We start from the raw sequence: 25807 nt of genomic DNA, 5'->3' as shown, positions 1-25807 counted from the left end.
AGGAATGCTGTAGCAAGTACACCATCCAGCTGTGTTTACTGGCCCCTAAATAAGTCTCTTACCAAAAGAAGCACTCTGCACATCCTCAAGCATGAACTGGCAAAAGCTCCAATCCCACCAAAGCTCTCTCTAGTAGCAGGGAGGGAAGAGATGCAAACATTTAAGGTTCAGACCTAAAAGCCTCCCTAGGTAGCTCCAGCCTTTTTCTTCTCTCCTTTCACTGCAGCATGTCAGATAATATCTTCCCCTAGGCACTGGAGAAAGATTGTAGTTCTGTCAGAGTCGAGTACCGAACTGAACCCAATGGCACCATACCAATTTCAGGCTGATATTTAGAGCAAATATCTCAGCTGGCTCTGCTGCACCTCCTTTACTGAAGACATCATGGCCTTACAATAAGCTTGAGGCCTGACTCTGCAGAAGAGAAGGAACTCAGCTCCCAGGTTTTCCTCTTAGCTGACATTGCCCACAAAGGGAGCAACAAGCACATGGATGTCCTCACACAGTCACAGAACTATGATGTGATTGGAATAATGGAGACCTGGTGGGATAGCTCGCATGACTGGAGCACTGTCATGGATGGGTATAAAGTGTTCAAGAAGGACAGGCAGGGGAGAAGAGGAGGAGAAGAGGACCTTTATGTAAAAGAGCTGAATGACTGCTCAGAGCTCCAATATGAAACTGGAGACAGGCCTGTTGAAAGTCTCTGGGTTAGGGTCAGAGGAGAGAGCAGCAAGGGTGAGGTCATGGTGGGGGTCTTCTATAGGCCACCAGACCAGGAGGATGAGATGAATGAGGTTTTCTTCAAACAGCTAGCAGAAGTTTCCAGATCATAAACCCTGGTTCTCATGGGGTACTTCAATTACCCTGACATCTGCTGGGAGGCAATACAGCAGTGCACAAGCAATTCAGAAAGTTTTTGGAGATGTTTTGTGAATAACTTCCTGGTACAAGTGTTGGAGAGGCCAACTAGGGGCTGTGCTGTTCTTGACCTGCTGCTACAAACTGGGAAGAACTAGTGGGGAATGCAGTAGTGGATGGTAATGGGCAGGCAGCAACCATGAGATGATTGAGTTCAGGATCCTGAGGAAAGGAAGGAAGCAGAGCTGCAGAGTAAGGGCACTGGACTTCAGAAAAGCAAAATTCAACTCAGTCAGGGAACTGATGGGCAGGATCCTCTGGGAGGCCAGTCTGAGGAGGAAAGGAATACAGGAGAGTTGGTTGTATTTGAAAGAAAAATTACTGAGGGCACAGGAACAAACCATCCTGATGCACAGGAAGACTGGCAAGTATGGCAAAAGACCAGCCTGGCTTAGCAGAGAACTTTTCAGTGAGCTAAAACAAAAAAGGAAGCTTACAAGAAGTGGAAACTTGGACAAATAACTAAGGAGGGGCATAAGAGTATTGGTTGGGCATGCAGGGATGGAATCAGGAAAGCAAAAGTGTATGAAATTGGAGATGATGTGCAAGGTAACAGGAAGAGTTTCTACAAGTATGTCAGCAACCAGAGGAAGATCAAGGGAAGTATGGGTCCCTTACTGAAATGGGAGGGGCAACCTAGTGACAGAGGCTGCAGAAAAAACTGAAGTACTCAACGTCATTTTTACCTCAGTCTACACAGGCAAGGTCAGCTCCAGGACTACTGCACTTGGCAGCACAGTTTTGGGAGATGAGTAGCCAACAGTGGTAAAAGAAAAGGTTAGGGACTATTTAGAAAAGCTGGACATGTAAAGTCCATGAGGTCAGACACGATGCACCCAATGGTACTAATGGAGTTGACTGATGTGATTACAGAGCCACTGACCATGATCTTAGAAAACTCATGGCAATTAGGAGAAGTCCCAGATGATTGGAAAAGGACAAACAGTGCCCATCTTTAAGAAAGGGAAGAAGGAGGACCCAGGGAACTACAGACTGGTCAGCCTTACCTCAGTCCCTGGAAAAATCATGGAACAGGTCCTCAAGAAATTCATTTCTAAGCACATGGAGAAGAAGATCATTAGGAACAGGCAGCATGGATTCACCAAAGGCAAACCATGTATGACCAATCTGATTGCTTTCTATGATGAGATGACTGGCTCTGTGGATGTGGGGAAACCAGTGGACACAATGTACCTTGACTTTAGCAAGGCTTTTGATATGGTCTCCCACAACATTCTTGCAAGCAAGCTAAGGAAGTATGGGTTGGATAAACAGACAGTAGGGTGGATCGAAAACTGGTTGGATCATCAGGATCAGATGGTACTAAACAATACCTCGTTCAAGTGGAGTGCCTCAGGGGTCAATCCTGGAATGGTTTTGTTCAATATCTTTATAAACAACCTGGAAGATGGGATGGAGTGTGCCCTCAGCAACTTTGCAGATGACACCAAGCTGAGAGAAATTGTAGATGCACTGGAGGGTAGGGCTAGGATTCAGAGAAACCTCAACAAATTGGAGGATTGGGCCAAAAGAAATCTCATGAGGTTTAGTAAGGGCAAGTGCAAAGTTCTGCACTTAGGACAGAACAATCCGGGATTGATTGGCCGGGCATCAGCTCTGCAGAAAAGGATGTGGGGGTTGCAGTGGAGAATAAATTGAATATAAGCTAACAATGTGCTCTTGTTGTGAAGCAGGCCTACAATATACTGGGCTGCATTAATAGAAGTGTTTCCAGCAAATTGAGGGAACCGTTTATTCTCCTCTCAGCACTGATGAGGCCAATCTGGAGTCCTGTGTCCAGTTATGGGCCCCCCATTACAGAAAGGATGTGATTCAACTGGAGAGAGTGCATCAGAGACAATGAATATGGTTGGAGGGCTGGGGCATATGACTTCTGAGGAGAAGCTGAGGGAACTGGGCTTACCTAGTCTGGAGAAGACTGAAAGGGGATTTAATAGCAGCCTTCCACGACCTCAAGGGTGATTCCAAAGAGGATGGAGATAGACTGTTCTCAGTGGTGGTAGACAACAGAACAAGGACCAGTGGTCTCAAGTTGCAGCAAGGGAAGTTTAGGTTAAATGGCTGCTTGTACACGCCACGGGGGTTTACTTCTACTAAATTGAAGCGGTGGGTCTTTAAAAACCCCGCTTCAATTTAAACCAAAGTAAACCCATGGCATATATGCAAGGGTCAAGCCCGATCCTTACCTGTCTCTCTGGCAGCAGGGGGGGAGGGAGGAGGGGGGGCGGGCAGCAGGGAGGCAGTGCTTCCCTCTGCAGCAGCGCCCCTCAGGTAGCACCCGCCCGCCGTCACCTGGCCTGGGTAGTCCTGGGGGCCCCTGCACAGCTGCAGAAGGAAGCACCCAGCCTCCGAGCAGCCACAGAGGAAAGCACCGGGCCCCTGCACAGCTGCAGAGGGAAGCACAGGGCCTCCACGCTGCTCAGGCAGGCAGGCTCCAGGGAGAAAATAAAAGGGAAATGGCTCACCGTTTTTTTTTTTCCCCTTCAGTGGAGACTGCCTGCATGGCCTGCCCCCGGGCTGCCTGCACAGCCCCTGAACTGCACGGGACCTAGTGCTTACTTCCGCGGCTGTAAGGTAGCAAAACGAAAACACCTCGGACATGTTTTATTTTGCTACATCCCAAAGTCATTTAATGCGCAGTACACTGCCGACAGTGTAAACAGCAGCGCCATTAAAGCAGTGCAAAAGGGCATTTAAGCCGCTTTAAAGGCCAATTTTGTGGCATGTACAAAGGCCCAATATTAGGAAAAACTCTCTCACCAGGAGGCTGGTAAAGCATGGCAACAGGCTGCCCAGAGAGTTTAAGAGCTGGCTAGACAAAGTTTTGGCTGGGATGATCTAGTTGAGGATGGTCCTGCTTTGGGCAGGGGGTTGGCCTAGATGACCTCCTGAGGTCTCTTCCAACCTTAATTTTCTATGGTTTTATGATCAGTTCTGGTGGCTGGTGCTTTAATATGGACACCTGTCTGATAGGAACTGAGACCACTGAACTTGTCACTTCATGGAGGCCATAATGACTCCACATTCCTCTGAGCCCTCTCATCCCTTAGCAGAGGCAGTAAAGCTCTATTTGAGTGCTATGGAAAATAAGTCACATGCTCTGACCTCAGGGTCCTGACAGCAAGCACCACACTGCACCATTTTTTAGTCAAATGGTGGATGCCAAGGAGAAGGACACAAAAGAAATAGATAACAAAAGGATAAAGGAGACAGCAACAGGAGTCAGGAAATATAGAAAAAAAGGCACCAGCTAGAATCAGTATGGATCAGCCAACAGACAAGAAACATTCAATGGTGAGAGACTATTTGGGTGGGGTGAGAGGCTTGTCTCCATGCCCCAGATTTCTGTCTTGGCAGAGCAGTAGACCCTCAAGTACATGGACATACTGAGCTGGGGCATCAGGCAGCAGTAAACATTTCATTGGGACAGAACCCACACAGCCTTTTGCTCCCAACACAGACCCCAAGCAAGATGTAAAAGCAACTCCTCTTGTGCAGAGAGCGCATGTACACACACAAGCAGGCCTGGCATATCCTTTTCACTGAACAGCAGAGAATGATAAATGCCTAATCAAAAAACACAGGTCAAAGCAATGGTGTGATGTCAAAGCAGACATCAGCGTAACATCACGATGCAGCACCACAGCATCATAAAACAACTGTTCCCCCTGGAGACTAATACATCCTCAACCATCAATAATGTTGGTCCTTTGAGGATGCAACTGGAACAGAGCATGCTTCATAACTAGGGCATTACGAGTTGGTGGCAGCATCAAGACAGCACACAGGCCTATGAGGGTCTGACTGATTCACAGACCCTGTGCATGCTAGAGGGAAGGAGCTCGGGAGGGGTAGGGGGGTGGCTGGCTTTGTCTGGAAGCAGGAGACAGGAGCTCCACTGCCCTGTCAGTGAGTACACAGACACCTCTCCCCAAGGCAGAGGGGAGGAGGGAATTCCTGCTTAGTAGGGAGTGGGGAGGGGGAGGGGGGGCAGCCTGGAAGTCTCTGGTTACAGTTTTAAACAAGTTTCTGATCACTTAAACCAGTTTGTGTGTAATGTCTGTCCCTAACCTAGAGCCCAAAAACCTGTGAAAGGAGAAAACCAGGATGCCCGGGTCCTCCCTCCTCTACTTTTTCCTATATCAAAGACAGGATGCACAGACAAAGTTATACACAACCAGGATGCTCTTGACAGAAGGAAAATGGATTCACTCTCTGAGGGGGTTGCTGAATCTGGCACCCAGGACCCATAAGGGCATCTAAAGAAGCAAGGTCTGCCTGGGTCACTAGTACAGAATGATATAGCTTTAGGTCAGATAGGAAACAGTGTGTGCATGTCTGTTTGAAAATTCTTCTCTCTAAACAGGTTGTTCCTACTGTTAAGATTGAAAAATACCTTAGTTTAAAAAGACTGTCCAATTTTGGTCTTAACCACTGGGCTCAGACTCCTTAAAGGAAAAACCATAGCTGCGGACCCACCTAGATTTGTTAGGTAAGCATGGTTGATACACAAGGAACTGCAGCTCAGAGCTTGATATGAGAGAGGAAGAATCACGTGATTCCATCCCAGGAGATGTGAAGGCACAAGGTCTATGCCTGAGGGAGAGACTGCAGAGGTCAGAAGCACAGCTGGTTGCATAACCATGACGCTCTTTATGGCAGCTTCTTGTTTATTGTTATTCCCTTGAATCATCTTTAAATCCAGCAAAGATAGATCCTTGACCACATCAGGAGGAATGGGCCCTCAGAACCTTCTGTCCTCTTGACCACTCCGTTGGTCACAGAAAAGTAATTCATTATTGACCTTTGGCGGAAACAGATCCCTTCAGTTCAAAAGGCCTAAGTGTGGCAATGTGAGTTTTTCTGACCAGAGGGGCTGAATGAGAGAATTCCCCCAGCTGCAGGAGATCAAAGGATCTGCACTCATAGGGCAGAAACTAAATTAGCGGCACCTGAAAAAGTCCCTGGTACCTCCATGTCCCTGGCCATTGGCCTATACCCCACGCACATGCAGAGGCACATGAGCACTCACCCTCTGCTATAAGTGTGATATGCAATGTGCATAGATATTACTAATGATAAACACAACAAGCACAGGGCACACACAGGTATTGTGGCATCAAAAGACACTTCATGGGGCCAGGCACACTACAGTATACAGAAACATGAATAAATAGCCAACTGATTTAAAAACAGAGTTGTGCTCACATAACACTACTTTTCCTATATCAAAGACAGGATGCACAGACAAAGTTATACACAAATTATGTCGTCCATACATGCATGATGTTCAGACAGACAAACGATGATGGGCATATAGGTTACACAGAGAGCTCACACATGGCAACATTGACATTCAGCACATGTATTCACATGCAGCTGGCTGGAGAGGGGAACACATGCATCACAAAGCATACATATATAGTGACATACATACAACAGAGGGACAGTGATATTCATGCAAACCCCACCATTAGAGCCACATAGGGTACAATAGGCCCAGCATATGAACATGTCTGCCTGAGTAGATCCATCCATTTACATATCTATAGGGAACAATCATATGTGGGAAATTCACTGGCACTCACTCAGAACAGACCTGAAAAGCCACAAAGACTTGTCCCCCTTTTACTTACTAGTCAGATGTCCCAAGCAGCGCAGTGTCTAGAGGCCAGAATCAGCACTGGAGCAGCCTCTACTGTTGGGAGCGGTACATTCCAGTGTATTTTTTGTGGCAGTGCCCCAGGCATTAGCCTCCCAGTCCCTGTCTTGCTGCAAAGGTGCATTCAACAAGCCACACATAACCTGCTCTTACCACTATGGGTTAGAGCAGCTAAGGACTGGTGGGAGTTCATCACACCAGTGACTTTCAGCAGCTTCTGAAGACAGAACAAACTTTGAGTTTTTTAAAAAATGCACTTACTGATTTGAAGACAAGCCAGCTCCGTCCTTTGTGGCAAGGTGCTGCCCTTCTCTCCCAGCCCTGGGAGCCTGGCTAGTAGCCCTCAGAGCAAAGGTAGACCTTAGGTCAGAGCAACGGAGAAAACTTTCAGATGTAAGGGGTGGAGTTGGTGCCCCCAGCAACAAGGAAATGTTCTGTGTATGGCTCAGAGCTCATCTCTCTCTCTCTCTCCATGCTACAATGTGCTTATCCCCTGTGTGTCCCGTGCCCCCCCCCCCACTCCCTGAACATCAGGTGTACTTCACAGGAGTTAATCACAGAAGGCTTTGTGTCTGGGGAATGAAAGGGGAGGACAGATAAAAGCTCCACCCTCTCCTCCAGTACCTCTGCACCTGGAGCTGCTCCACTTCCCTCCGAAGTCCCTCACTCACCATCACCCTCTAGCTCAGTGATTCTTAACCAGAATACCTCAGCAGCCTGGGCTGCCACACAGTATTAGCACTGTTAGATGTAGCTCAGAGCACAAAGCCCAGCATGCAGCAGCAGCTGCCTTGCCCTGAGCACAGATTGGGGGGGCACATGCCCCCTGGGCTTCCACCGGGATGCATGCAGTGGTGGGAGCCCCCACTTCCCATGCACCTGGACAACCCAACCCTCCCCTGGGCCCCACTCACCCCTGCCCCTGCCCCATGCCCTTCCTCACTGCAGGGGCCTTGATCTGCCCCCTCCCCCAACTGACCTGCTGGGTAGGTAGGGGGGCAAGGACAGGGGGGAGGGGGCAGACCAAGGGGATGGTGCAGTAGGCCTGGATTGCCCTTTACTTCAAAAAGTGATCTTCACCTTTAAAAGGTTGGAGACCACCGTTCTAAATGAATCCCCACTGGCCTGGAACAGATATTCCCTGAACCAAGGTGTCCCTTCCTTCCCTTCCCTTCCCTTCCCCTTGCCTCTCATGCCCAGTATTTCATAAAGCTTTAAAGGAACAGAGCAACTGGAAATAACAGCCACCCTTTACACTTCTGTAACCACTCTGAGTCCACAGATCTCCAAGCCCTTGACAAGCTGTGACAAATGCTTCAACCCTCCCCTGCCTTTCTGTGATGTGCACAACTGGATGAGCGCCCTGCAGTGATGAGTACTACAGCATAGGAGACTGAGAGAGACCATGAGTTCTGTTTCTACATAGTGCTTCCCTGACCTATCAATTGCAGTAAGGAGCAGAAAATAAAATAAAATAACCATGGCTTTCTTCCTGGATGGTCTCAAATTTTGGGGCTGTGTCCTGGTGCCCCAAGAGACTCCCTGAAATGGGATTTTCATCCTGGATATGAACAACTGGGCCTGCAGTGGCACCAGGCAGCAAACAAGATGGGGCCCAGAGCTGGCCAAGGTGAGCCTTGCATCAGCTGCCATGAAACGGACTAGCAGCCATTAGTTTCACAGCTGCTATTCAGGGAGTTTTATTAGTAGCAACCCAATACTGAGCCTTTGTGTATGGACCGCTGAAGGTAAACCCTGGCCCTGACCTGCAGGGACCTGAAAGGATACAGTATAACACAGCCTGGCATCACAGCTACCACCTGACTGGGGAGCTACATCCACACAATTCTGCACTCAGACCAGTTAATCAGCTTGGCCTCTTAGCAGAGCCAACTTGCTTGTCCACAGCACTGCTCTCTGGCAACCACAATAATTGGGGCCAGAAGCGATGTAAACTACTTCAGCTCTGGAGGTCTGTGGATTGTCAAGTGCTGTGCAACAGATTTTGCTCCTTGGAAGTTGGCTGCATTTGAATACAGCAGCCCAGTTGTTTCTTTATTGTCTGGACAGCACTATAGAAGTCAGGCAGCCTGAAAATGTTAGGAACCATCAATTTGTTAATCTCCTATGCCCCAGTCTCAACAGACATATAACCACCAGCAAAAGCGAGCTGGTCAAGGTGTAAACTACCCAGAAGGCAGAAATTAGGCAAGAGAAATTTCATGTGGTCATTGTTTTTAAGAAGCTGTTATTTTTTTAGGAGACCACTCTAATAGGCAAATAGCCAGTTTCTACATGCCTGAAGTGCAGGAGAGAGATACCTACCCAGTTGCCGGGGGGGGGGCTAAAATGTCAGAAATGGCTGTTTTTTTAGCAAAATCAATTTGCCAACTCCTGCAATGCTATTGTGAATCTCGCAGCACATTGTTTTTCTAGAAGCCCCAACATCTGGAGTCATGTAAATAACCTGAAAGCCTCAGCTTTCATTTAAAACAATAACTTAGCTTCTAGCTCTCAGTTTCAAGGAAAAGCTTGACAATGTGGAAACCTAAAGGCTCAAAAACTAGTGGAGAAAGGGAAAAAAAGTCATTATTAATCTGAAACTTGATGATCGTTGTGGGGGCTGATGCATATTTTAATTTCCAAGGCTGGCAGATAGACAAAGATACCAACCTATCTTGCCCAGGAGCAGATGGAGTGGCACAGGTGGTCTCACAGCCCACCGCTGCACAAGCAGAGGTGGGCTGAAAACGGGCCAGGCACCTACCTTCCATCACAGAGCAGGACACAAGCATGCCATTCAGCAAAAAATTCTAAGGTTTCAGCAATTAGGTTTGTTCCACACTAAAACATTTCTGACCAGCTCAACTAAACTGGGGTCTCTGAGGTTGTTTATGTGGAATTGTGGAAAGAGCTGGAGCAGCTGAGAAGTGCCCTCCGTCTCCCAGTTTTTTCACAACCACAGGAGTGCAGTTCTGCAGGGAAACCTACTAGCAGGTGGGTTCCTGACGGTGCCACCCTTCATTCTCCTAGGCTTGCCCTGCTTCTTAAATCTGTATGGTGGCAGGAAGGCCACTCTGGTGAACACACACACACAGAACAGAAGCCTGGGGGACTTTATCTGATGGATCTGAAACACTCCCCCTCTTCAGCCCAGAAAAGGCAGGTTCTGAGTTCACCAGTATGGTGCAGAAGAGAGGAGTGGGAACACACACACACCAGGCACAGAGCTCACAGATGGCTAGAGAATCTCCACGGAAACATGGCAAGCTTGTTTGTTTCCATACCTTTGATCCAAGACAAGTGATTCCCCAGAGCAATACTTTGTTACATAACATGTTCCAAACACCCAGTACATGCAGCTGCCTCAGCAACTTCCCCTTCCTACCCAGCCTCCCTCAGGAGGGCACAGGCCCACCATGTGACCCACGCATGAGACAAAGCATGCCAAAGGCAAAAAATGGAAAATGGCAAGTAAAAAAAGGCAAAACCTTCTCCAAATGTGCTGACAAATGAGCAGCATCTGCGAACATGCCCCTTGCAAAGGCCAAAGCCAAGGATCCTCTGTGGAAATGATCATTTCAGACAGGGAAACTGAGGCACGGACATTCAGTGATTAGGCAAAGACAACTGTAGGAAAGGCCCCTGTAGGAACTGTATCAGCTAATGGCTCCCGGTATCCCCTGGCTTTGTATCTGCTCAGCCTCATTCTCCCTCCTTAGCAGAATGGTGGCAGGGAGAGGAGATTTAAGAAGAAATCTCTCCCCCTCCTCACCACCCAGTTCACTATCTGCACACACACAAACAAGGGAAGATGATGGCTCCATTCCCACCCTAGCCCAGTAAGTGCCCCGTACATACAGACCATAGGGCCACCTCCATACCAACTAATGGGACCTTTCTGAATAGCTGCAACTGATCAAAGCAACCTTCTTCACCCAGCCACGTCTCACTCCCTCCAGCCTAACACACAGAATCACACGGCTCGAAACAAGGATGTTCTGCATGGAACCAGTTGCACAAGCTGGCTGAGAAATATGGCCATTGGGATGATGTTTTATCTATCCATGAACAGACTGGCTGGGGGAATGACAGACTACAGGGAAGAGCTGTAGAGACAGCACTGGCACCTCAGGAAATGTCTACATCATATTCCCAGCATTCGTATGTAGCATTGCTCTCAAACACAACCTACCCAACCATTCCCACCCGAACCTACCAAACCAAAAAATGGGAGTGGTTGGCACCTCACCACTCAAGAACCCCAGGATGCTTGAGAAGCAGCAGAGGCATCTCAGTTGTACCGATTTTAAGTCTGCTATTATGAATTAAGCTTGTTATTACACATATATATAGCAAAACAAGTATTCTTTTTTATGATACTGGGATGTGTGGGTAAATGAGTGTAGACTGATTACTAGAAGCAGGGTAAGCTATGTGTTAACAAACAAGTTAACAAATTGTGAACTATGCTAAGAAAAGGCTGAAGAGGCAATTCTAAATCCAATCTGTACCAGGCGAGGAATGAAATAAGCAGAAGAAACAAGATTAAAGACACTGGCTTGTAACCCTTCAAGGCTAAAGACCCCATCTGCACCAGACAGCCTACATCAGTGATAATGGAAAATGTGGTAAACAGAGTGCTTGAAGAGCAACACCTAGGACAGTGATGGATAAGCCTGACCACTTGTCAGGATGGAAAAGTACTGAGATTCAAGCAAAGGAGGCACAGAGTCAGGAAAAGTGGAATCGGTCACCCAACACCAACTTGATGCCCCCTATAAAGCGGGGAGACTTAGCAGCAAGAGTTGGGTAACACTCTGCATATTTTACTGGAGCACAGACATGTGTCTGTATGAGGCTCCACCCCTCATCTCGTACTTCTAGGCTGCCCACCTTCCAACAGACTTTGGTAACTATAACATCTGCAGAGTAATTGGGAGTGTGTGTGTGTGTGTGTGTGTGTGTGCGCGTGCGCGCGCGCGCATTCTTTTAAATATTCTAATCAATAAACATAGCATCTTGCCTCATCCCTCTTTTAAAGTCTTTTTTCATGTGAGCAATTAATAATTTGTGCAACACACTGTCATTTTACCACCTCATTTCTGGGTTTGGAGCATGCAGCCAAGCAAGGGAAGGCAGGGTGCTTTTTCAGAAACACTGGATACATGGTAGACACAGCTCAGAATGCATTACTGGAGGGTCCCTTGCCCCATGCAACCCATTCTGAGAAGGCTAAGGTCTGGCACTGCAGTAGAAGGGGATTACGGCGAGAGATGTTTCCATCACGTATAACAGCCTTTTCTCTCTTCCTCGGTGCCTTCTGCTTTCCCATCTCCCATGGTCTTTGTAAAGGCCACAGAGCACCCATGGCTGAAGAAACACTGACTTCCTTCTCCATGGCTCCATTCCCACACTCATCTTTGTCTAGTAGTAGCCCATCTCCTTTGGCTTCTCCAAATACCTCCCTGCGTGCCAAGTGAGATTTGGGGATGGGTTAATTGAACCTTTAAATCTGAACTGGATTCTCCAGGAGCTACAAAATCTGAAGTCATCACTGTGCTCATGCATCCTACAACCCTTGTTTTACCTGTCCTTGTATTTTTATTGGCTCATTAGTCCCCACTCCACTCATCTTGAGGCTGTGATCAAGCACCACTTTCAGTGTAGCCTGGCAATTCATGCAGGGCTAAGAGTCAGGACTCCTAGGATCCATTTCATCCTGTCACTGATCAGCTGTTAAGGTACTTCACTTTCCAGTGCTTCTGGAATGCAAAAAGTAGTGCCCATCTCAAATGGGCATTAGCTGGATCATGCAGTGGAAGGTGGTATAAAACTACCAGGGAATATTTTAAAGGAATGTTCAACATCCTCATTAATATTTTGGATGATGGTTTCAAGGGCAGGCTTAGCAAATTTGTGAGTGACAGCAAGCTGGGTGGAGCTGCAGACACTCTGGAGAGCAGGGCTAGGGATCCAGAAGGATCGGAGTAGACTGGAAAAAGTGGTCCATGATCAATCAGATGAGATTCAACCGGACCAAGTACAAAGTCCTACATTTGGGACAAAATAATTGAATGCACAAAAACAGACTGGGGAATGAGTGGCTAGGCAGCAATACTGCAGAGAAGGACCTGGAAGTTATAGTAGCCCATAAGCTGAATAGGATCCAACAGTGTGTTCTTGTTGCAAAAAAAGCCAATGGCATACTGTGTTCTATGAACAGGAGTGTCACTTGCAAATCAAGGGAAATGATTCTGCTCTCTGTAGCACTGGTGAGGCCTCACCTGGCCACACTTCAAAAAGGATATGCACAGTCTGGTAAGAGTCCAGCAGAGTCCAGCCTGGAAAGCAAGGCTTATGAGGAAAGGCTGAAATAATCAGGGTTATTTAGTCTGGAGAAGAAAAGACTGAGAGGGGATTTGATAGCAGTTCTCAAATACCTGAAGGATGGTTACCAAGAACAGGATGGAGAGGGGGCCTTTTCTCCATGACCACAGGAGACAAAACTAGGACCAACAGCCTCAAGCTGCAGCAGACAAAATTTACATTAGAGATTAGAAGGAACTTTCTGACTACGAAGGTGCTCAAACAATAAAACAGGCTACTTACAGAAGTTATGGAATCTTTATCCTTAGAAATTTTCAAGAGTGGGTTGAACAGACGCTTGACTAGGATGACTTAGCTACAGACAATCCCACCTTAAGCAGGTGACTGGAATCACAAAAAATTGTCCAGGACTCTTGGGCTGCTGTAATTTGCGGGTATTTTTACACTGGCTGGCCAATTCAGTCAACATGATCTTACAAGATGAGGATGTTGAAGCCATAGTAAGTATACACATGGCTTAGACACCCAGCAGGAGGCTACAGAGTTGCAGTCCAGAGGACAAAACCTTACTCAAAATTAGCTGTGTTGATACAGTAAGCAGGTCTAGAGGCCATTGGCATATTCTGCCATGTGTGTTTAAACAGGCTCTTTATTGATTGTTATTTCCAGATTTTCACAAACCTACTAGGACACAGGCCTCCTACAAAAAAATTACACTGCACCACTAGCAATCAGTCTGCAACTACCCTCCAACTAGCCAGCACAGGCCTGATCTTGGAACCACCCTCTTCTCCAAATGCCTGACAGGAGCTAGAGGGCCTTGGCCACCACACTGGATCAGGCCTCTTCGGTCCATGCTGTGGACTGAAAAAGAAAATAACATCTCCTACAGTCAGTGGCTCCAGTTACAGGGAAGTGGGAACCACTGCAATGCCACATAACATTGCTAGCAAAATTAAAGCATGGATTGTAGAAGATTCTATCTTGAACTACAGATGACTGAAGTGATAGATCCCACTGGATCCATGGGTCTGTTCACTAGAAGTGAGAGGAGCTGGAGTGCAAGTTCTGCAGACCAAGAGAAAGCCCAACCACTCCAGAGCAACAAAGTAGGTAGTAGCAACACAAATCAGCTCATCCCATTCCTTAACCTCAGGTAGGAACCACCTGAGCTGACAGTCATCCACACACACACCCACGTACCCTCCCTGACTGCAGTAGGAGTTGCCCGAACAGTCAGCAGATCCTAGCTTCTGTTGCAGTAAATCTCCATATTTTCTTTAGCTTAGACATTGGCCTCAGGGGCAGAGTTTTGCACCTATGATTATTTATAGAACTGTTATTTTTCATTTAGAAATCCAAGTACTACCAGATTTATAGGCATAGACAGGGGTGCAACTTGCATCATTTGAACATCTAAGTATCTGTGCCAATAAATCAGGTACTTGGACATTTAAATGACCAAACTTGCACCTACAGTTATTTATACATGGAACAAGAGAAACCAAGTTAAACCTGGGTTAACCATCTGGCCCAGATTTTGTGGCCATGCATTGGTACTGGTATTTCATATAGGCTGACCAGTGTATCTAGAAGTTGTCCAATTATAGCCATGAATTTTGAGTGTGTTATTATACACCCCACCCACACACACAGTCAGTGACCACTTAGTCAGATCCTTTTCAGTTATATGCATCTCAATTCCTGCATTTCTATGCAGTCAACTTAGATTTTAAGCTATCTAGGGCAGGGACCCTGTCTTCATACAAGTCTGTAAAGTGCTTCTGTTGGTGTTGTATAAATAGCATTAACCACACATATGCACGCACACACACCCGTTCTGAGTGGGGGTGACATTAGATATCTGTGGAAACAAAGTGTTCCCTGCTGAGCCAATCAAGGGATCTGAGAGTTAACACTGATCCTGATTAGAGTACCGATAATTTCCAAGACTGAATGAGGCAAAGGATTCCAGCTTCATCACATGACAGTTTTTAGCCAATACTATGCCAAGAATTTCCTTTGTCATAAGAGACACCATATACCCCAGAGCAGAACCTTGTCAGTTCCTCTGTAACCCAGTCCAAACCTGCAAAACTGATAAAATACATGGGGCCAAGTCTCATTACTCAGGCTATATATTCCATCTGTGAGATTTCCACTCTTTTGGCTTTGATATCCAGGCACTCAAGTCATCATCCAGGCTGCTGGCCAACACCTGAACATTAGCAATAATCATACACACCACAATCCATCTTCATGGTTACCAACATTCCTTACAAATTGGCTTTGCCCCCTGTTGCAGTGCAGCTTTCTCCCACATAACAACTGTTACTTCAAACCGTGCAACCAGGCAGCACAAAAACTTTATGCAGGACATGAAGAGGTGTCTCAGTGAAACTACAGGAAAATGTCTAGGTGTCAGAACTTAGCTACCCAAGTTGGAATTTGCCTAGAGACCAGGATTGCCCATATCCACCATGCAATGGCGATTTTGATGGCCACAAGCCCTTAGAACCCCAGCTTTGTGCATCTGTTCTGAAGGATGGCACCAACAGCAACATAGCATCCCTTAACACCATGCTGAGGATTGGTTCAGTGCAAACCCCCAGCACTACCTACTGACCCAATAACACTGCTTCTTGCAGCCCCTGGGTCACCCTTGGTGACTTTACATCCATGTCCCGGCCCAGTCCCACCTACAACACTACTTACTACTTAAGTAGCGCATACAGGTGGATAAAGCCATTGCCCAAGGCAGAACAGCTGCAAGACAAAAAGTTCATCATTTGAAAGGGGTTGGACAGCTCTTGATTACAAACATCTCTTTGTTGTCAGCTGATCCAGCAAGTAAGCTCCTTCCATTTCTAATCTTCCAACTTTCTCCAGCAAAAAAGGAACATCCCAATCCATTCATCTGCATTGCAAACAGAGCCCAAAGGTCACAGATCCTCAGGGAATCTACAGTTCAAGAAGCAGGTTAACCAAGGGGAAGAAACACAGAGTTTATGGTCTGAGAGTGTTCTAGCCAGGACTCCCCCATGCACACAGGCTGTTCTGTGATGGGGAGGGTTCTTCATCTGCTTAGCCAAAGCCAGGTATTGAGGAGACACGCAGAGACCAGCACAGAGTAGACCAGAAGCTCCTTCTGACGCCAGCCTGTGCATTGCTCCTCCAGATTGCGCAGCCTCCCTGAGATCTTATTCAACTGCAGGAAAAAAAAACAAAAAAACAGCTAAGTCAGTTAAAAACCATAGGGCAAATGAGGGATCCCAGGGCAAGGCAAGGGATGCTGCCCCAGGATGCGTCACTGTAAGGCAGGCGACAGAGCACAGGCCAGCAAGATGGGAGCTCATGGCTACTCCAGTTCTGCTTCTCCCAGCAGCAGCTGTTTTAGGGTAAGAAAGGTCATCATCTCTCTCACAAACACAGCAGGCAATTGCCATAAGTGGCACTAGAAAATATTATTGGGGCGGGGAGAGGGCTGGGCAGTGCAGAGCATGCCTGCCTGACCCTGACCCACCCTCTTGCAGGGCTGTTCCAGGGCCAGTGCATGCTGGCTATGCTAGATCCACTGTTGCCAGCCCAGTTTGTGGGGGCTAAGCCTTCCGCCACCTATGGCAATTGCTGAGAAAAACTAAATATTAGGACCAGCAGTGTACTGGGACCATTAGGCACAAGTGACTGGAATTTACAAGGGGCAAGCTTTTCCCAGTTTTAAAGCCAGCAAAAGCCCTACAGCTGGTTCCAGGTATGAAAGCAGTGTTTATGAGAGGAGCACACACAAACCCAGTCTCCCCTTTCATCAGAGGGGCCTGGAGAGGCCATCACATGAATATGAGCTGTAGAGAAGTCCAGCTATTGGTACTTTACCACTCAGGCAGTTTCCACAGCCTCCAACTGCAATACTTTGCTTCTCTCACTCACCTGTTTTCTCATTGCTATGATCTCAGACATGCCTATCTCCTCCAGGGAACTTTCTGAAGTTGGCCCAGCCTCTTGGGAGCTAGGCAGAAGGAAAACAAAAAGATTCAAATGTGCAAACAGTGCTAAAGAGATGCAATCACATCTTTACCTGTGCAAGAGGGGAGGAAGCCAGTTACACATGCACAAACCATACCTGCCCGATACAGAATCAAAGGACTGAGTATAAACAGCATCTACACAATATCATCTAGCATAGTTCTTTTTAACTAGCACCATGCATATTAAGCCCTTTCAGCATGCAGCTCATCATAACCATCATGGCAAACTATGCTGTGCAGGCTGCTACAGAGAGCAGTACAAATACATGCTTTTATTTTTAGAATCCTGGCATATGGCACATAGATAATGTGATATTTGCCAAGTGTTATTTTTCTATATACACAGTCTGGTGACTGAATAAATTGTATTAGAATAATTCATGCAAATACAAAATATAAGGCTGGAGTCTTAGGTGGAATAAATTAGCACAGCTCAAATAAAGTCAAAGGATCAAGGCTGATTTACTCCAGCATAAGGATGCCATTTAAAAAAAAAATCAGATGAAGACTGTGGCCCAGAGCATCAGCAGTCAGGAAAGGATCTCAGCATAAAGGAGGCTTCTCTGTTCTTGCTCTGTAACCTCCAGATCCAGCAGGCTCCCTCTACTAGACATAAACACTTATTTCCAACATGGGAAAGTCTATTTGTGACTTAATAATGCAGCTGGATTTGGCCTGCTTCTTACATGGCCAAAAATTAAGATTCCCCAACTGGAATTACAGGGCCAGTTCATTCTCTTGTAGCTGCACTGACTTCACAGGCCCTGTGGACTTTCTCTCCCCAGAATTTTGTCTCAGGAAAGGCAGCAATTACCCTTGAAAAAAGTCTGAAGGGGAAAGCAGAGGTGTCATTTTCAGAGTCAGCTTTTCCAACTCAATCTCCTCAAGAGATTCCATTCTGTTCATACACCCAGATTCTCAGCTGACGTAAACGGGTGTCACTTCAGATTTCCACTCTCCTCTGTACACTGGCTGAGGATCTGGCACCAAATGCACTATATGTTATCAAATAGATAAATACCAGTGGGTAATCTTTGTGGATCTGCATTAGTTCCCCTTCCCAACACTTTCTTTGGGAGGTAATCAGAGACATCCAGGATGCAGGAGGAGGTTTGAGAAAAGGGAATCTGAAAATATTTGCAAGACATAACCCTGTCTAAAAAAGCAGAAAACTAAAAATGTGTGATGCAATCATGGCTGATGTCACTTGGCAATAAAACATTAACAACAATGAAAGGCAACAAATTTTAACTGAAAAAAGTTAAAGCAGTCAAAGCTTGTGCTCATTAAAGTAGCGACTGAAAATTATCTTTCACCCCAATTCCTTTTTGCCCATGACTCATAACTTTCAAGAACGTCATTGTAGTGAAAATTTTCCAAGCTGCATCAGACCAGTGTTTTAAGTATTATAAACGTTTGAGCAAAATCAGTTCAGCAACTTTTGCTCTTTTTTTTGTGAAAATAAACAAACTTTTTGCATATAAAAAGTTGTATATTTGGATAAGCAAAAAATAATTGAAATGCATTGTTAGAAACCTGGCTAATTTTAAGACTTGTAGGGCATCTTCAGACCAAAAATAGGAAGCCAGCTTTGAAAAGAATTATTCCAGGAGTTTTAAATCTGTGAATGTCATTTTGTATAACATAACTTCTGCTTCCCTCCTACTACCTCAAACTTATTTAGTTAGGGAGAAAAAGGGCTCTAGTCTGCTGATCACACATACTTATCTATGCCATGGGTGGAATAGTTCAATATAAAAGAATCTGAAAGAGATGACTGAGCTACAGCAACTGATGTCGGGAGTCTGCTGTTCTTCTAAACTCTGCCTTGAAGAGAGCTGCTGGACCAGAAGCCTGTTTAATAGATTTGGGATCACAGAGCTTTCAGTCAAATAACTCTAGATGCCGATTCCCTTTCCCACCTCTAAACCCACTTCATAAAACCAGTGAGGCAGTGTAAGTACAGAAAACCAGCCCTTGTGTAACATTCAAGTATAGCTTCATTTGCAGAGATGCCAGGGAAATTATTTGAAAACTAGGGGTAATCAAGGGAGCTGTTGGTGTTAAAAGCAGCAGGAAGTCACGAGCTTGGCACAGATTCCAGAGTGACTGTACATTGCATGTCCCCTCACTCCATCACTGAAAGCTGGCAGCCCTGATGGCAAGATAGTGAAAAGCACAATATCCTCTAACTGGCCTTCTGAAGGGCTCCTCTCCTGCTGTGCTGATCCCTGCCGTTAAGAAGCATGTGCCTTTTTCATGCCACATGGTGCTGAGCAGTGAGAAGCAGCAGCAGCCCCTGTGCAGGCCTTAAACAAGCCACACAGTCACCTGGGCTGGGCTTGGGGTTGGATAGACTTCTGAACCTGGTGGAAGAGCAGGCGACTCAGGAAGCACATTATCTGGAAGATGTTCTGCAAGGAGTAGATCCTGCCACCGTGCATGAACAGAGGGAACTGCGGGGTGGGGCTGGGCAGTAGGCCTGTGTCTGGCCTGCAAGGTATAATCAGAATCACTCATTATTTCCTTCTCCCTTTGGCTACTTTTTCCCTCCCAGTCCCTAGGAAACAACACAGGGCAGTCCAGGATTTCGTTGCTCTCTGCATCCTCACAATGGCTCACTGTTGATTTTAGCTAGTAAGAGTCTCTTCGTGTATGGTGAGGCTCCACCCAACGATATTAGAGCAAATCAAGCGGGGTACTAATTCAGTGTCAGTACCTTGGCAGCCCAACTTCGGTACTCTAACTTCACTGCCATAGTATCAAACTATAGCTCCTCTAAACGACACCATCAAGACAGGCCAGGACAACCCTTAATGGAGTAAGTCCTAAGCAAAGAGGAAAGTAAAATCTCACTTTCAGGGGGTCAGCAGGCCTGAGTTCTATCCTTGGTTCTACCACTCGTGTGCTTGTACAACATGCATCTGTGCCTCAGCTTCCCCACTATAAACCAGAGACCATACCTCATTCAAGACAGCATTCAGAATCTTAACATACTCCAAATGAATTGCTGGGATGACCTCAGATGGACAGTACTAGGGAAGGTAAATGCAGTACTGAAGATCAGTAAGTGAGATCAACTTTACTATGAAAGGCACAGGATGGCCAGCCTGAAATGAACAAGGCAACCAGACTTCAGCCCAGTCTTTCAGTCCGAAAGCTGATAAGCCTCAGTAACCTGAGAATGCCTCATATGGAGAACCATGCAGGAGAGGGAAAACCACAGTAACTACCAAGGACTTAGATAGTGGCACAGCCCATGTTGATTGCAAAGCGTTCACAAATACTTGCAACTTTCCTCCATGCTACTGCCTGTCATTACCCTTAGACTGACCAGAATCATGCTCCAATATGGCAAGACTGAGAGGCACTATGAGAAATCCCAGCACGGTACAAAAGACATCTTTAATGTGCCATTTCTCTCTTGCTCCCCCAAGCCAGGTCTTACCGATCATGTCTCTCACTTCCACTATGCCAGGGCAGCTGGGCATTTTCACTGTGTGGCCTCTCCCTCTGTGATCTCACATGCTGGGTCTGTGGGAACAGGTACACAAGCAGCAGTGTCAATAAGGAAGCTCCATGAGTCATTTCCTTCACCAATCCCAGGCCTTGGTTCCCTGCGCTCTGCCACTGTCACTCAGGTGCAATAGCCAGTAGAGGTTACCCACCCCTGGCACCATGATACCACAACTGTGGTTCCACTGTGGCACCACCATAGCTGCTGTGAAACTCTAGAACTGAGTGGATTTTACTACAATAGACTAATTTGCCTTCACGACAATGCAAACCAGATTCTGCATTTCTCTTTACTCCAGGAAACCACACAACAGCATTAACAGTTTTGACTGAGGGCCGCAGGCACCAATATCAATTCATCCACAGCTTGGGGGTAAGAATGATAACCTATATATGCAAACCCATCAGGCCTAGCCCCATGGTAACCTTCATCCAATGACTTCTACAATGCAAAATAGAATAGACTATGTTGTAATTATGAAAGCATTTGGTCCATAAAAGGCAGGAACATGACATATTGTATTTAGATCCATGAACACCCTATGCCAGAACATATCCCCACACAAACTTAAAGTGAGATCAGTTGTGCTCAGTGAGAATATATAATAAGGACTGTGTCTACATAAGAGAATCCCATGTGGATGAAAGCCCTTATTAAAGCTGAAAGAATTGTTCAGCCCTTCATCTGAGGTTTGTTTATTCTCTTGTATTGCACTTGGCTTGGATGACAAAAGTAGACTGGCCCTTTTGTAAATGGTTGGCTTGATCACTGACTAATCTTATGCCATGGCACGTGAAGGCAGCTTAAAATATTCTCTTCCCATGAAGGACAAAGGGAGCTTTGTTATTCAATGGGAGCAGGAAAAGGCCCAGTGATCCAGCCTTTCCTAAAAGGATCTTCATTATCAGCAGGTCTTATGGAACAAACTGGATTTGAGGCCCATGTGACTGTTTCACACACAATCAGCTGTTCCTAAAGGAATCCTTTCACTATCATAATGGACCTACGTGACACTGGATGGCTTTTTGTCACAATCATGAAAGCATTTTCCCAGATTTCGGTTCACAGGGAGTTCAGAACATTTGCCAACATAAGCCAGGAAAAGTTAGATGTGATGCTATCGCTAAATGGCTAAACTCTAAGGAAAAACTAAGGAAGCTTTACCTAAGATCCCTGTTAAATTTCAGTGGGACAAAAGAAAGTTAAAGAAGACCTGGTTTGAAGGCCCAGGTGACCAAAACCAAAGCATCTTCCTACAAACACTAGAATCCACTACATTAGTTTTGCATTAAGATTAAGTTTGCCTATTGATTAACTAGTACTGGATTTTTTAATACTGTTTTCATCACAAGTACTGGCAAAGCCAACTCCTTTTTAAGTGTGATACCCTCACTGATAAACTTACAGCACTCAAGAAAGAAAAGAGGCAGTAGAGTGGCCCCTGGGGCAGGCATTCTGCCCCCAAGAGACAGCGAAAGTGGGTATTAGCAACGGGTTAAAATGAAATCAAAGGAATCCCTCCAGAAACCTCTTGCTATGAACAATGTTGACAGACAGAGGGCATGGGTCACCCTTTCAAGCTGCTCTGCAGAGGCTGGAGCTCTCCTTTAACATGCTGTCTGCCATTTCTTCTAAGCCAGGACTACACCCTAACTGCAAGACATTAGAGGGCTGGTACAATAGGACCCAGCAGGAAAAAGCCTGGGATGCATCATCATCCCATCAATTTTCTCCTAGAGACTGCACTACTGTAGGTGGTCATGTCTGCTCTAAATACAATACCGGTCTTTTGCGTTTCTGGGCAGCTGATCTTTTGCGTTTCTGGGCAGCTGATCTGGTGGTGATGTTCAGAAATGGGAGCTCCCTCAGTGGTGAAGGCTGGGTAGAGGAATTCAGGGGCTCATGCAAAACAGAGGAGTTTTCCCCATCATGTGGGACCAGCAATGGCCTTGGACCAGCATCTATTATCTCTATGGAGAGGAAAGAGAAAAAAATTAAATGTATTTCTCTATGTTCCAAAAGGTAACAGCATCATAGTCAGAGCTGGATGGAGGTGATTTCAAAACCTATGGGAGAAGCAACATCACAACCATGGAAACAGGACCTCATCGTACAACATATCTCTGAAGCCCCTGGTGGAAGAGCCTCCAGATAAAGGTCCTGCAAAGTTTTCCCACAGAAGTCCATTTTGGGATTTTCTCTCTCCTTCTTACAATAGTGGCATATGCCCTTCACCAGAGAGTGTGGCTGACTTTGTTAACACACATTTCCCTCCCACCCAAAGAACCAGAGAAATCCCATGCTGGATACTTTGCACTTACATGAAACGGAATCTGCTAAAAGAACTCCTCCATCTCAAACAAGCTCTACCTCAGGCTGAGTTTAACTGTGCCCTTATCAACTGTTCCCTTCTGTGGGCCTTAGACAACAGCTGGCAGGTACTCACAGCAGCAGTTTGAACATGCTGACCAGCTGCCATTCTCCCACAATCCAGCACCTGAAAGAAGTATTCAGATTTCCAGCTTCAAGTCTCCAAAAGCTGCATTACCTGGGGGACACACCAGCTGTACAGAGAACGAGCCAGTCAGCCCCTCAAAGCACAGAGAAGGGAAACTAAATGATACGTGATTCCAGCAGCATGAGCATACTTTGAGTTAGGGGCTGTTTTTCAAGGTGCAAATGACATGGGTTTTTGCTTACCCAGTACCCTGGAGCTGAAGAAGGGAAGTCAGTGCTAAACACAGGTCAGAGCTCCTACCTGCCTGAGTGGAATTGAGGTGACTTTAAACATTGCCTTCACTATGGTGGGCACGTGCATTGTCATGAGCCTTGACTAGGAAACACCTCACCAGGCATACTTTGCTGAAAGCCAAGTGCTCATGAAAATTTTTTACTCCAAAACACTTTTGCCCCACTTCTTCATCTGCAAACCTGCCTGCCATCAGCCCAAGAGGATCTGTCCAAACTATCCCTCCCCATGTCTCTCTGCTGAAACCCATATTCATCACTCTATTTCTTTTTGGTTCACTTACCTTCCCTTTAGCTGCTTAGAATGCAGAAAGTGGTAGCTAAGGTACCCAGCTGCCTCGGGAAACCATGCTGTTCGCATCCTCCCTCACTGCTGCTGGCTTCCCAGTTATCTCCAGTATTCTAAAATTGTGTGTGTGGCGTTCCAAGACGGAGTCACACGGCCCTGGCCAAACCCACACACCTCACGGCCTCCAGCTTGTGCCTATGCTTTCCTGAGTGCAGAGGGGTGCACAGAAGAGGTGAAAGGACATTCTCTCTTCCCTTTTCTCTCTGGAGCTCATGCCATCTTTCTTGAACACTGGTAAACTTTGCTTTGGTGTAAACTGAACACCACCTATCACTTGTTACCTCCCTCCCATTGTCTTACCATTACACCTCACTATGCCGAAGACAAGAGTTCAACATCTTTGTACCTTAACTGCTCCACCTTCTGTGGTTTCACCCTCCAATCACAAGCTGCTGATTACATCACCTGCCAGTGATAGCCTATCAGGGATGTGCATCTGAAAGGATGGGGGAACATCCTCAGCTGTTCTCTCCTGATCCAACAGGCCAGACTCCTCTGCCACCTTCAGTCTGTTGGGCACCTGCATGCTTTGATTGATGGCTTCTGTGAAGCCCAAGTCACACTGGATTCGGTTCAGGTCCAGGCTCCAAAATGGCCACATTGTCACTTCCTTCCTAGGTCACTTCATCCACCTTGATGCCACACTGAGAAAGAGAGTGATGGTAGGGTTACCATATGTCCGGGATTTGGCTTTGCCTCTGCTTTCCCGGCACTTCCTGGCTTGCCCCAGCAAGGAGCTACTTGGGATGTGTGTGTGTGTGTCCATCCGTCCATTCCTGCCAGCACTGGGGCTGCAGCAGGGCAAGGAGGCAGGGGAAGGGGGTGTGGGGTTCTTCAGGGGCAGCAGGAAGCTACGTGGGCAGCAGGGCTAGGGGAGGTGGGGGAAAGGGACTGCGGGTCAGGAGTAAGGGAAACTGGCAGGGCTGGGTGGGGCAGGAGGCTGTGGCTTAGGAGTGAGGGGTATCAACAGGGACGGGGGGTCTGCAGGTTGGGCGTGAGGAGCAACAATATGGTCCAAGGAGCAGGATACTTTGGATCAGGAGTGAGGGGCAGCAGCAGGGCTGGGGGGGTTGTGGCTTGGGAATGAGGGGTAGGGGTAGGGCATGGGCATATCACTGCCCCACAGTCATATACCCCCTCTCCCTCTTCCCCCCACAGGTATCCTTTTTTTTGAAAATGGAAATATGGTAAGTCTCATTTAAAAACCTAGGCACACCTTGCCAACGCACATGGAGCAGGGCACAATGTAAAGTACTATTAGTATAGAAGTATCCAATATAAGCCAGACTGTGTGTTAAATTCTAAAGAGCACCCCTGCTAAGATGGAGAGGAGGGCTGACAGTGACTAAACACAGAAGTTCCGGGATGAAAAGAGATCAAGCTAAGTAGTTCCTCTGTGTAACTGGATTAACAGACATGCTCTGTACTTTGAGATCCTACAATGAGCCGACCAGTAGCCATTCTCTCAGGGTGAAAACATGATGGTAAGATGGGGAGAGGGGCTCCATAGCTCACAGAAATAACACAGCCACAGGGGAAGCAGCACAACAGAACAGACAGAACAGAGCGGGCACAGAGTCAGCTGCATGTTCTCAAACAAGTCATGGCCCCTCTCAGTGCTTCAGTTTCCCCTTGAATATGCTGAGCTTTGCCATGTAGATGTGCTTTGTAAGGCTTCTCTGGCTGACAAGTGCTAGTACAGCGTGCTAAAGCCTATGGAGTAAATGGGGGAAGGTAAAGCACAGCCCAACATCTTTGAACAGCTTTCCCTAGTGTCCAATGTGGAAACGCTTTGCTCTTTTTATAAGCTCAGAAGCACCTGGGGGAAGCCTGAGAAGCAGAGGCAACAGAGAGGTGATTTCCATGGGCATTTGTACATGACATGGTGTTTTGTCCTCGTTGATTTACTGCGCCTTTAAAATTTTAGTGACACTTTTCTGTTTGCACAACATGCTCTTTTGAGCAACATAAGTCCGATGTGTCATTCCCCACAGACTCCAGCAGGGGGAGCCAAATACCAATCTACCCCCCCCCCAATGTCTTTCCTAATGAATTACAGCAGGAGGCGCATGTGAACCAGCCTCCACAGTCTCCACCCCCTGCCCCCACCGCAAGTCTCCTGCTAAGTCCTCCCCATCCCCCGGCACGGTCACCTCAAAACCCTGTCACTTGCACCCGCCTGGGCTAGGGCCAGTCTCTCAGGAGGCAACCCCCACGGTGATCCTGATGACAAG

The 25807-nt window shown here is 46.7% G+C and overlaps 2 protein-coding genes across 10 annotated transcripts in view; both read right to left on the bottom strand.

The window, feature by feature from the left end:
• Positions 1–15767, bottom strand: part of CNGA2 (cyclic nucleotide gated channel alpha 2) — a 32159-nt gene extending 16392 nt beyond the window's left edge. The window contains exon 1 of one of the 2 annotated variants that reach the window (XM_025194439.1): positions 15650–15767. The gene's annotated coding sequence lies outside the window, so the exon portion shown is untranslated. Of the gene's footprint in view, positions 1–6865; positions 12738–15649 lie in introns of those variants that run through there. The other variant, XM_006037973.3, reaches the window with a different exon arrangement.
• LOC102386147 (mitochondrial fission factor homolog A) overlaps positions 12920–25807 on the bottom strand; it is a 34110-nt gene continuing 21222 nt past the window's right edge. For 4 of the 8 annotated variants that reach the window (XM_025194444.1, XM_025194445.1, XM_025194442.1 and 1 more), the window contains 6 exons: positions 23979–24217; positions 22259–22446; positions 20408–20493; positions 19291–19452; positions 16862–16940; positions 12921–16142 (listed from right to left, as the gene is read on the bottom strand). In XM_025194444.1, the coding sequence (XP_025050229.1) occupies positions 16011–16142; positions 16862–16940; positions 19291–19452; positions 20408–20493; positions 22259–22446; positions 23979–24174 (843 nt within the window). In that variant the 5' untranslated portion in view covers positions 24175–24217 and the 3' untranslated portion in view covers positions 12921–16010. Of the gene's footprint in view, positions 16143–16861; positions 16941–19290; positions 19453–20407; positions 20494–22258; positions 22447–23978; positions 24218–25807 lie in introns of all 8 variants that reach the window. The other 4 variants (XM_025194443.1, XM_025194441.1, XM_025194446.1 and 1 more) reach the window with 2 other exon arrangements.

The sequence above is a fragment of the Alligator sinensis genome, unplaced genomic scaffold (assembly GCF_000455745.1).
Source record: "Alligator sinensis unplaced genomic scaffold, ASM45574v1 scaffold1027_1, whole genome shotgun sequence".
NCBI classification, from domain to species: domain Eukaryota; kingdom Metazoa; phylum Chordata; order Crocodylia; family Alligatoridae; genus Alligator; species Alligator sinensis.
The sequence above is the reverse complement of the archived record's forward strand: the minus strand, read 5'-3'. Positions and strand labels throughout refer to the sequence as shown.